General features: G+C 41.8%; 1 protein-coding gene across 1 annotated transcript; it reads left to right on the plus strand.

Moving 5' to 3' along the window:
- The first annotated feature begins 379 nt into the window (after nucleotides 1-379).
- Nucleotides 380-5,432, plus strand: LOC103188917 (homeobox protein zampogna). The gene is made up of 2 exons (XM_007909095.2): nucleotides 380-805; nucleotides 4,686-5,432. The coding sequence occupies exons 1-2, from the start codon at nucleotides 466-468 to the stop codon at nucleotides 5,159-5,161; spliced, it is 816 nt and encodes a 271-aa protein (XP_007907286.2). The 5' UTR covers nucleotides 380-465; the 3' UTR covers nucleotides 5,162-5,432.
- The last annotated feature ends 7,985 nt before the right edge of the window (nucleotides 5,433-13,417 follow it).

A 13,417-nucleotide genomic window follows, 5' to 3' on the forward strand; every position in this document is an offset into this window, starting at 1 on the left:
CTCTCTCTCTCTCTCGTGTGTGTGTATCAGATCGAATCGCCTGCGGCTAAAAATCGTTAACACCAACCAACTAAAGTGTTTTTTTTTCCCCCCCAAAAAAAAGATTTCTGTGTTGTTTTGATTATTATTTTTTAATCGGATTAGATTTTCTAATTAATTGGGCGGAGAGAGAAAGAGAGAGAGAGAGAGAGGGTGAGAGGGGGAAAAAAAAACCAAAGAAAAGCTAAACGAATGTGCGGATAAATTGTCCTTCGCGCTGGAGGGGAGGAAAGAGGGTAAATAAAACACAGAATTGTCTTTCTTTTTTTTATCCCCTTTCCCTTCTTCTCGAGGGGGGGAGAGGGGGAGGAGGAGAGGAGAGGAGAGGGAGAGGGAGAGGGAGAGGAGAGGGAGAGGGGGAGAGGAGAGGGAGAGGGAGAGGAGAAAGGGAGATTTTGTTGAATTAAAAGGATACGTCTCAAAATAATGGCAAATCGAGTGAATTCGTTGACGCCTTTTACAATCCAAGACATTCTGACCCGAAGCCACGAGTCCGGGATCAGTCGAATTGGTCAGAAAAGCATCAAAGTGGAATCCGGAGACAGACCGCGCGGGAGTGCGGGGCCCCGCGGGGAGTCCTCCGGACCTCACACCGACCCCGAGCAGCAGCGCACAGCGGTGCAAAGCACCAGCCCCCGAGCACCGGACACTCACCGGACACACGGGCAGGACATTGGCACCGACCCCAAAAACACGCACTTGGAAGTTCGGAGTTACACGAGTCAGAACTCGGGTGGAGATCACAGCACTGGGAAACCTGACACAGGTATCTGTCATCGCCAAACTCTCTCTTTATATAATATATATCATCGCCAAACTCTCTCTTTATATAATATAACATATATCAACGCCAAACTCTCTCTACATATATATATATACATAATATCTCTCAACATCTCTCTATCTGAGTGAAACTCTCTTTATATATAATATATATCAACGTGAAACTCTCTCTCTCTTTATATAATATATCTATCAGCGTGAAACGTTCTCTATATATCTATCTATCAATGTGAAACTCTCTATATATATGATATCTATCAACGTGAAACTCTATATATATCAACGTGAAACTTTCTCTCTCTTTATATATCAACGTGAAACTCTCTCTATATATGTATATTATCTCTCAACATACAACATCTCTATCAAAGTGAAATTCTCTTTCTCTCTTTCTCTCTCTCTCTCTCTATATATATCATGAAACTCTCTCTATATATATATATCTATGAACGTGAAACTCTCTCTATATATAGTGTAATATGTGTGTGTGTAATTTTTCTTATATTTACAGGGTGACCAAAAAGACGTGATACCATTACAATATCATAAGTTTTAAATTGATGATATTTTTGTTTGTTTTTAGATAATAGGATAGTTATCGCGACTTTTTGGTCACCCTGTATCATATATATATATGTGTGTATAAAATATGTATTTGTTTGAATGAAGGAGTTTTAAAAAGTAAAAAGAAGTTGTATAAGTTGTATCCAAACTGAAGCTTTCACTAAGTTATATTTTCTGGTTATCCAGTTTTCACCACCAGAAAAGAGAGAGAGAGAGAGAGCTTAACTGGGTCACTTCTCACGTAATCTTGTTTGTAGTTTGGGGGAATAAATATATATGTGTTTTGTTGAAAAAACACAAAAAAACACACATACCCAGAATAGAAAATAAATAGTGATATAAAAAGAGCCGGCGCTGAAAATGTTTAGCACAGTAACTGCTGGTGAGGAATGAATGAATGAGTGAATGAGTGAATGAATGAATGAATAATGAGAGGCCAGATGTGTGGCTTGTATTAAAGTGAAATGGACAAAAACAGCAGCAGAAATAGACAAGACTTAATAAGTACTAAGTCTTCATTTTTTATATATATTTTTGCATAAAATAAGTCTATTTTTTATATATCTTTGCATCAAAAAAGTCTGGATTTTTGCACACGTGGTGAGGAAAGTTATTGATCCCGAAATCCTGCTAATTTATACACTTTTCCCATTCCATAATAAAAAAAGCGGGTTTAATACTCCCACCAGGAATAGATTTATTTTTAAAATTGATTTTATCGACCGAAAGACTTGATGTGAATGAGTTTGTTTAACATATTAAAACAAACTGATTTCTACGTGGATTCCCTGCGATTTCTAGCAATAATGTTTGCAAATATGAACGTGTGAAACAATCACATACACACACTGGCGTTTTCCAACATTATTTCTAGGTTTGGCGAAGCGACCAGAGAGAGAGAACAAATTGTGTTCTCGATCAAACACTATTAATCAGAATTATGTCGCATTAAAAATGACAATACAATTGGATAATGCGATTGACTCGAGAGTGTTTCTGAATCTCCAGGATTAGTAGAACTAATGATACTTTCTCTAGACAGTAATAATAAAAATGTAAATCCAGTGTGTGATTGACTTGACAGCGTTTCTCAATCTCCAAGTTTAGTAGTAATAATAATAATAATACTTTTGCCCAAAAACTAACAATAAAAATATAAATTCAGTGTTAAAAACGGTGTCGTTTCCTTCGCCAGTAACCGGTTTGTCTAAATTTATCAATCGTGGATAGAGTAAACAGGGGTGTGTCCTCACACACTCAAAACTGACACAGATGGAAGGAAGTGTGTTATAGATTACTTACTTTCCGTGTCACAAATATATGGGATTGTCTGCGTTGTGCAAAGATTTCATTGGGATGTTTCTTCTTTTTCAAAAACATGCAAGCTCCAATAAAATACAGTGATAGCCAGAGAGAGCGAGAGAGATAAGCATCTGACCATAATTTAATGTAACATATTTTTAGCACAAAGTAGATCGGGAAAGATAGAGAGTTTTCACAAACAGAGGGCCGCCCGCATACACACAGCAGCTTATATCGAACCCGAAACAGAGCCGGAGAGCAGGTTAGCTTTAAAGTAAAATAATAACAACAGTCCTCGCATGGAGACGTCTCAAAGCGCTTCACGGGATACATTGCAAAGTCAATTGACTGTATTTTGTGGGCGCAACACGGCAGCCAATTGCTCAAGCAGTGTCCCACAAACAGTCGCGGGGCGAGTGAGTGACCAAAATGTGTTATTATCCATTAATAGTTATCTCTAATCTTACTATTAGACGTGTGGGCTGTTATACATACTTTATTCATATCCCTGAATCTGCCAAACTGGAATTTAATTAGAAGGCAGTTGCTCACTACTTTATCAGCTATTGTCAACTCAAACTCTTTTCAAAGTTTATAATCTTAACACTAACATTCTCTTCTCCAATATAATTAAACTCGCACATGAGTGACAATGATTCCTGTTAATTTGTTCCTCTTTAAAAAAAATCTCAAAATAATGAACTTAGTTGATGGATCTCTCGTCGACCACAAAATACTGAGTCAATCCACTTTACAGAATATTCCGAAATGTCTCAATGATGTAAAAAGGAGCTCTATCAAAAAAGCAAGGATTATTAATTCTTACGGGATATATACACTCAGCTGCAGAGATTGTCTCCGGGAAATGTCTAAAACAGCCCCCAATCATTTTTATTCATTGTTATCCTTGGATTCGACACAGCAAATTATCACATCATAAAAATCTTTACAGGAATTTACTGTGAATAAATCAAATATATTTTTTCTGCCCTTTAATGCAGTGCCTTTCTTGTCAAACGGACGCCTCAAAGCACTTTTTAACAGTAATAATAATATTCCTCGCATTTGATACAGTGCTTTATGTTGAAACATCTCAAAGGACTTCATATTGTGAAGTGAATTGACAGCGTATTTTGTGGGCGAAACTCTGGGGTGTTGTAGAGCAATGGTTAGCGCTCTCGGCTCGCAAGAAAGAGGACTTCGGCTCAACTCCTGGGCAGAGCGAAACTTACAGAGTTTCCTTATTCCACACGCTTCCATTTACCCCGCAGTAAATAGGAACCCAGCTGTTAATCAATTGACGGATTGCTTTCCGGGGTTAATAATCCCTTCAAACAAAATAATAATAATAATTTGGTCACTAAACAGTCAGTGGGACGCTGCTCTGCATAATTGGCTGCTGCGTTTCATCCACAATATACACAGTCATTTCACTTTATTGCGTGAAGCGCTTTGTGAGGTCTCCACAATGTGATAAGGCGCTATATAATAATAATATTCCTCGCATTTGATATAGCGGCTTATCACATCTTCTGGATGTCTCAAGCACTTCACAGAATATACTGTCAAATGAATTGACGGTATGTTTTATGGGCAAAACGCAGCAGCCAATTGTGCACAGCAATGTCCCTCAAACAGTCGTGGATTGAGTGACCAAATCATTATTATCATTTTTTTTAAATTTTGATGGAATTATTACCCTCGGAAAACCAATCGGCCAATCGACTAATAACTGGGTTCCTACTTACTGTTAGGTAAACAGGTGTGTGGAGTAAGGAAGTTTGCCCAAGGTTTTGTCCTGCCCCGGAATCAAACCCAAGTCCTCTCGCTTGCAACATCTGGGATGTCTCAACAAAGTGATAAAGCGCTATATCAAATGCAAGGATTACTATTATTATTATTATTATTGTTATTGAGGGATAGTTAATGTAGGCTTTATAGTGCTGCAGGGAAGATCAGATCTGCTTTCTGTTCACCAGCGTTGTCCAATGTTACAGATGCCGATGGCCAGTGCGGGACAGAGGAGGTCGAGAGGTTGGAAAAATTATCCCAGTCCGAGCAGACCGTCAAACCGGGCAAGAAGCGTTCTCGAGCGGCCTTTTCCCACGCTCAGGTGTTCGAGTTGGAGAGACGGTTCAACCACCAGAGGTACCTCTCCGGGCCCGAGAGAGCAGACCTGGCCGCGGCCCTGAAACTCACAGAGACCCAGGTCAAAATCTGGTTCCAAAACCGTCGGTATAAAACCAAGAAGAGACAGATAGCAGCGGAATTGTCTGTCATCTCACCACCCAACATGGCCAAAAAGGTGGCCGTGAGGGTTCTGGTACGGGACAACCAGAGGCAGTACAGTGCGGACGAGATATTAAGCCCTCCCTTGCTCTCCCTCTACCAGGCTTATCAATACTACCCCTACATGTACTGCCTGCCAGCCTGGGCTCCCACCTCCATGTCCCTCTGTGGAGGCTCCCATTGATGGCCAATTGGCCTTAATGTCAACAGCAGAAAACCTACCATTGCCTCACCAACCAACTGGAAACGATTCACCAAGAACTGAGCCACCAACCCCCACCCAAAGGCCAGAACACAACTTGTATTTATTTGTTGCTAGGACGTTAAATTTGGGTGTCAGTGTTAATTGTCGAGACTTTTTTTTTGTGTGGGGGGGGTGTGGGGTGTTGGGGGGTGGGATGGGGGGGGGGGATAGTTTTAACATCAAACCCATATTATAATGAGCAATTTGCAAATAATAGAGCGATAACTGGGGTGATTAAGAAGCGCAAATCCTGTTGGGTTGTGGATTCCCCCCCCCCCCCCCATCCATATGTTGATGGACAGTAGAAACCAGTCTTGTTTAACCCTTAAATGCTCATTTATCCCCGCGCTTTAACATTAACGCTTCTTATCCGCTCACTATAAGCTCACGGCACACGTTGTGCTGCGTGTTCCGCACAGAGCCGTCTATCCGCAATGCTCTTATTGAGGTTAATTGGACAATTGGATGTTGAATTATTTTTCAGACCCACGAAATTTTCTCTCTCCCCCCCCCGCGCCCCCCCAACCACAGAGCGGGATCGGATCCCCATTTTTTGTCACATTCTTCACCTTTTTTTTTATTCTATGCTATAAAATAAGAGGTTAATTTAAAATACTTTCTTAAAAAACACGTTTTTCGTTCTCTAAACCGCCCGAAAAACATGTGTATTTATCTCTTGTGACTCACTAAATGACCCTCTTCCCACACAAACAAATCTATAGTGAAATATATGTTGATAATTAGATTACAAATAACGATTCCCGAGTTATTTAACTCCAGGAGCAATGACTCTTACGTTGGAAGTCGATTTTATATATTCCCCGAAACGCGAATTTCGTTAAACTTTCGATGGATCAAACTTTTATTTAATAAAAAAAAGTTTTAAATGATAGACTGCAAGTCTTTCTATTCGCTGGGAAAATTGTGAAAACGATTTAATATTGCGCGATATATCTGAATAAAAAAAACACACGAATCCTTTGACCAGTGAGATTCGCTGTGGCTAATTTACCCCCGAGCAGTAAGCGCGATTCGCTGTGTGATAAGGAACAGTTAACACACTGTTTGGGGGAAAGTTGGGGGGAAAGAGACTCTATTTCTGAGGGGGGATTAAGAGTTAAAGTGTACACCTCGGGCAGAAAGTTGCCTCTAACTTTTTTTTAGTTAAACTAATAGCGGATTATAGCGAATGTCCTTTAGATTCGCTCTATCCGCCGTAACTCCTGAAACCGCAGTCACTTAAGTTTGATTTATTTTACCCGCATTAAAAAAAAATATTGTTTAAAGTGGTTTGATGTGGGACAGACAGGACTGAGAAGCCATAAAAATGCAAATGATTTTGGATTTACAGATAAGGTTAAACATATCCTCTGGTTCCTTATGATAAACAAATGTAACAGAAATATACCTTTTAATAACCTCACTTAAAGTACAAAACGAGTTACCAGAAATAACTATCAATCTCCACCGCTTAAACGATTTCCCTGTTTGTCAGAGCGAATGGTCGCTAATTGCGCCCCTGGTTGCGAAAGAACCCAGCAATGTGTGTTGCTGTTTCCCCCCCACCATCGCCCCCTCAGTACCGATTCATATTTATTTATTTTTCTTTTTAATAATTAATTTAAAAACTGCACAGTCAATAAAATGTCTCCAGGGAGAAAAAAATGCATCTTACTGCCCAAAGAAATCCATAACCTGTTTTACATGTAATGTGTTTTTTACATGTAATGTGTTCACCCACAGTACACACACCACACACATACACACAGCTCATGGCTCGTCAGGCTGACTTTATTGGAAAATAACAGAGAGAGAGAGAGGAGAGAGAGCTTTGAGCGATATTCAGCTGTATGTTAAATTTCAGTAAAGCTTTCGATATTCGCATTCGCTGATTTACTCTTCAGGGGAAGAACATTGCGGATTTTTACAGCTAATTGTTACGAACCACGTAACTTTCAGTTACAAAATAAATAATTACTAGAATTGAGAATGGTTCTATATCTTCAGTGAGAATCGAAAGTTTCTCTCTCTCTCTCTCTCTCTCTCTCTTTCTCCAACCAGACGAGACAGTCCAAATTCACCGTAGAAATAAATAATAATTATAATCGTTGTATTTGATATAGCGCTTTGTCGTGTTGTTGAGATGTCTCAAAGAGTATATTGTGAGTGAATATTTTGTGGACGAAATGTGGCAGCCAATTGTGCATAGCAGTGTCCCACAAACAGTCGTGGATTGAGTGACCAGATTATTATTTTTTATTATTATTTCTCCTGAGTCTTCCCCTGTTGAGACCCCTTTTGCCTTCAAAGCGAAGCATTGTGTGAAATTCTCGAACCCAGTCTGGATTCGGAAACTCTTTAAGAAATGCGGTTACCAGCTTGCAGACTGAGACACATTTACCGACTTACCCTAAAACTTTGAATTTTAAGACAAAAGAAAAGTCTCAGAGGCGAGGACTAGGCAGAATTTGGGGGCTGTATAGCCACAGTCTGCTTTGTAGATTTACCTTTATACATTGCCCTGTGGTGGCATATATGTTAACATTAATTAAATTATTAATAATTATGCATATATTAGTTACATTATTTATATATATTAATTCCCCCAGTTAGAGCACCTTCAGTGGCAGGGACACTGCGAAAATTATCTTTCCTGAAACGTGTTCATAGATTTTCCATACAGCATGTGTGTGCGTGAGTGTGTAACTGAAGGGGAGTTGGTTATTAACATCAAATAATTACTAGATAAGAGAGAGAAACAGCGTTTTAAAAATTGCTTCTGAATTACAAGCTGGAATGTGTTACCTGTGATTAAAGCTGGCACTTGGGTTTTGATTAAACCACCAATTTGGGTCACTCCAGTCAATAATAATGACAATAATAATAATCTTTGCATTTGATATAGCACCTTGACATGTTGTTGAGTCGTCTCAAAGTGCTTCACAGAATATACTGCAAAGTGAATTGACTGTATATTTTGTGATTGAAATGCGACAGCCAATTGCACACAGCAATGTTCCACATACAGTCGTGGATTGAGTGACCACATTAATTTTTTGTTATGCAATAAGACACTTGTTTCTCTGTCTGGATATATTTTTTATGCAATCACTGGGTGGCCTCATGTGTTCCCAGGTGGAACAGTTAATCTATTGGATAGGAAATATTTTCCTAGTGAGAGGAACAGAATGGTATCCGGTTTACAGGTGCTAAATTGAAACTGATGTAATGGTAGAGAGAGAGAGAGAGTAACAGTTTCAGATGATGGTTCCTATCTAGTTACCCTTCCCTGATTCCCCCTTCTCTCTACCCTCCCCCATGGAGACACTTTTAATAGGAAGGTGGTGGTGAGGTTTAAAACATATTCAAGTAAAATCAGTTAATTGATGCAGTGAGCTATATATTATAAGCACAGAGGAAGCGAGGGCGATTAGTTAATAATAATAATCCTTGCATTTGATATAGCCTCTTATCACATCATTGAGCCGTCTCAAAGCGTTTCACGAATGCACTGTGAAATGAATTGACTGTACATACTTTGTGGATGGAGTTAACACCCACATAACTGTTTGCTCAATTAACCCGTTCATCCCACATAAATGTGGTTGACAGAAAATGACATTATAAAAACAAACAGCTCTTGAGATGTCAGTACAAAGTCTATTCGACTTTAAACAGGCTACTTTACCCATTTTGTTTTGTGTGTGTATGGGAGGGGGGGAAGAGGTAATTAATATCATATAATTGCAAAATAACCAATAGAAAGAACGCTTTTAAAAAATGCTTTCCGAGTTACACATCCAGATAATAATAATAATAATAATCCTTGCATTTGATATAGCGCTTTTCACGTCGGGAGGACGTCCCAAAGCGCTTCACAGAACACACTGTAAAGTGAATTGACTGAATATTTGTGGGCGAACGCGGCAGCCAATTGCGCACAGCAATGTGCCACAAACAGCCGTAGATTGAAAATGACCCATTTATTATTGTTTTGGTTTTGGAGGGATTATTATTAGGCTCTGTGTGGAGTAAGGAAACTTGCCCAAGGTTTCGCCCTCTGCCTGGAATTGAACTCAGGTCTCTCACTTGCAAAGCGAGTGCTCTAACCACTGAGCTACAGGACTGACAATGAAACTGTATTGGCTTCTCGCAGGTGGTAGAAGAGATTTCATGGTCATTGTAGAGTCCTGTAGTGTAGTGTTCAGAGCACTCACCTCGCAAGTGAGAGGACCTAGGATCGATTCCCAGATGGGGCGAAACCTTAGAAATGTTCTTACTCCATACGCCTCTGTTTACCTAGCAGTATTGTTAGTCGATTGGTGGATGGTTTTCCATGGATAATAACCCCTTCAAAAAACAGAATGAACAAAAATCCATGACTGTTTATGGGTCACCTCTGTGCATAATTGGCTGTCACATTTCACCCACAAAAGATACAATCAATTCACTTTACAATATATTCTGTGAAGTGCTTTGAGACGTTTCTCTGTTGAGTTTTAGAGTCTTGGATTTTATAAAACGGGAGCTTATCATAATATAATCCTTGCATTTGATATAACGCTTTTTACGTCTCCTAGACGTCTCAAAGCGCTTCACAGAATATAGCATAAAGTGAATTGACTGTATATCTGTGGGCGAAACGTTGCAGCCAATTTCACACAGCTGTGTCCCTCAATCAGTCGTGGATTGAGTGACCAAATTATTATTATTTTTTTACATTTCACCCTGCTGTCCGATGTCATCAATCTCTCCCTGTCCACCGGTTCAGTTCCCACCCTCCTAAAAACGACAGTCATCACCCCCATCCTGAAAAAATCTTCCCTGGATCCATTCCTCCTCTCCAGCTATCGCCCCATCTCTAACCTCCCATTCCTCTTCAAGGTTCTGGAACGAGTTATCGCGTCCCAGCTCCGCTCCTTTCTCTCTCGCCATTCCTTCTTTGAACCCCTCCAATCCGCGCTGCCCACAGCACGGAAACAGCCCTGGTCAAAGTCACTCATGACATTCTGAACATCTGTGATCAGGGCTCCCTCTGCCTCCTTGTCCCCCTCGACCTCTCTGCTGCCTTCGACACTGTCGACCACTCCATCCTCATACACCGCCTCTCCGCTTTACTCAATCTTCACGGACCTACCCTTGCCCGGTTCGATTCCTATCTCTCTCACCATCTCCAATTCGTTGCCTCTAACGGTTTCTCTTCCATCGCCCGCACTGTCATGTCTGGTGTCCCCCAGGGCTCTGTCCTTGGCCCTCTCCTCATTAATATCTACATGCTCCCCCTCGGTGACATCATCCGCAGACATGGGGTCAGCTTCCACATGTATGAGGATGACACCCAACTCTATCTTTCTGCCTCCACCCTCAACTCCAGGACCACTGCTGTCCTGACAGACTGCCTGTCGGACATCAAGTCCTGGATGAGGGCAAATTTCCTACAGTTGAACGTGAACAAGACTGAGGCCCTCCTGATTGGCTTGCGCCAGCGCCTCAGCACCTCAGGCTCTGGGAGCATCACCCTCCATGGGTGTCCACTACAACTCACCAGCCAGTCAGGAACCTGGGTGTCTTGTTCGACCCTCAACTGTCTTTTCTCCCCCACATTCAAGCCATGACCCGCTCTGCCTTCCCTCACCTCCGCAACATCGCCCGTCTCCGCCACTATCTCACCCCTCAGGCCACTGGAACTCTTGTTCATGCCTTCATCACCTCCAGGCTCGACTATGCAGACTCCCTGCTTGTCGGCCTTCCCAACTCCTCCCTCCACAGCTGCAGATAATCCAGAACTCTGCAGCCCGTGTCCTCCCACGCACCAAATTCCATAACCCCATCACCCCCACTCTCGCCCGACTCCATTGGCTCCCTATCCTTCAGAGAATCCAGTTCAAGATCCTGGTCCTCACATACAAAGCCCCCCATGGCCTCGCCCCACCCTACTCTGCGACCTCCTACCAACTTACCAACCTCCTACCAACCCGCCCGTTCCCTCCACTCAGCCGGCTCTAGCTGCTCCACGTCCCCCAACCCACCCACCCCACTATTGGCCTTCAGCCACTCTGCCTCCAACCTCTGGAATTCCATCCCCCAGTCACGCCACCTCGCCCCCTCCTTAGCCTCCTTCAAGTCCCGCCTCAAGACCCTCCTCTTCCGCCATGCCATCGGCCACCCCCCTTCCCTTCCCCTCCCTTCTGCCCCCCTGACCCCAGCTGAAATGCTGTACACTGTCCAGCGCCTTGGGACTTCCTCCCGACGTGAAAGGCGCTATGCAAATGTAATCTTGTTGTTGTTGCTGGGAATCAAACCCAGGTCTCTCGGTTGTGAGGTGAACGGACTAACCACTATGCAGCCACTAACCACTTATGGGCTTCCATTTACTCCAATTCTCCACGCCGCCGGCGTGGTTTGAGTTCAACAGCCATTTCTCTCATCGCTCCAGAAACAAAAAGAAAATTCTAACCACCCCACTTTGGTTTGTGTTCCTTCTTGCGATAACCACTGAGCTACAGGATTCCTTGTAAAGGTGTTGCTTCTTTCCAGCTCATTACACATCAATAGTTATAGGTTGAGATAGAATCCACACTGACTTTTTAAGTTCTTTGATGGAGCAGGTAAGCACAGGATGGCCGAATGGCCTCCTTAGTGCTGTGAATCTGTGGTTAAAGTGGTTAAAGACTTTAGAATTCCACCCTGAAAAATCACCGGCTTTATTCTACAATTATACTGGGAGCAGAGAAAGAGAAAGAGAGAGAGAGAGAGGCAGTGAAGCCTCTCCTAGTGTAAGCCTGGCTCTGAATCTCACCACATGAAGAGACTACGTCTAAGTGATGCTTTGTTCTGAACAGAAGAAGGCAAAGAAACACATTTTCATGGGGTGGGGTGTTTTTCTGCGCATTAACCTTTTCAACAATAGATCGGTTTGCAATGAAAAATTTGCTCTTAATTCCACATTTTCAACTCAAGTAACATTCCACATCGTGTTGTTGCTTGACAACCACCCCACACCCCCCTTTTGTTTTCTTCCGACTGTAGAAAGTTTGGAGTGAAGATAACCAAATGATTACAATCAGCCCTTAAATAACGAGATGAAAGTGTGTTAGGAGTGAGTTGAAAGGAGTGGAGGGGAAGGGGGAGGGGAGGATGGAGAGTAAGGGAGTTTACTGTAATTTCCTGGTAAGTGAAACTGATTGATGTTTCAGGAACATTTTGACTAAAATTGTCCAGAAAAAATACATGGTTCAGTAAATGCATGCAGTGTTTAAGCAGAGGCTCAAATTAATTAAAATGAGTAATTACTTGATAATTACAGTAAAATTAGTAAAATGTTGTTTCTGTACCCAAGTGTTAATTGTAGTTTTTTTAAATATATAAATTTTAGCGATAGGAATTCTCTTTACTTTTTTAATATATTATTAACACTCGCTTCACGTTCAGATTAATTTAATGTGCATTTTTAAAGGAGTCCTGTAGCTCAGTGCTTAGGGCACTCACCTCGCAAATGAGATGACACAGGTTCAATTCCTGGGCGGAGTAAAACCTTAGACCAGTTTCCTTACTCCACACCCTCTTTTACCTAGTAGTAAGTAGGAACCCGGTTGTTATTCTATTGACGGATCACTTTCCTGCTGGGAATTGAACCCGGATCCTCTCGCTTGCGAGGTGAACGGACTAACCACTATGCAGCCACTAACCACTTATGGGCTTCCATCTACTCCAATTCTCCACGCCGCCGGTGTGGTTTGAGTTCAACAGCCATTTCTCTCATCGCTCCAGAAACAAAAAGAAAATTCTAACCACCCCACTTTGGTTTGTGTTCCTTCTTGCGATAATCCTCGCCTAGGATCAGACACTCTCTGCTCCGCTCCGCTTTATTCCACCCAATAGCACATATTTGAAAAAAAAATAATGTGGTCACTCAACCCACGACTGTTTGTGGGACGCTGCTGTGCGCAATTGGCTGTCGCATTTCGCCCACAAAATATACAGTCAATTCGCTTTACAGTAATATTCTGTGAAGCGATTTGAGACGCCTTGAAGTGCTATATCAAACCCAAGCATTATTATTATTATTATTTCCGCTGACTAACCTTGTTTCTCTGTGGACCTTCCGTGCTGCAGGATTATCAAGCGATAGAGTTCAATGAAATGCAGATTTAAACAGCTGCGCCTTAAGATCATAAGAAAGGTTCACTTGAGTAA

The sequence above is a fragment of the Callorhinchus milii genome, unplaced genomic scaffold (assembly GCF_018977255.1).
Source record: "Callorhinchus milii isolate IMCB2004 unplaced genomic scaffold, IMCB_Cmil_1.0 Scaffold7, whole genome shotgun sequence".
NCBI lineage: Eukaryota > Metazoa > Chordata > Chondrichthyes > Chimaeriformes > Callorhinchidae > Callorhinchus > Callorhinchus milii.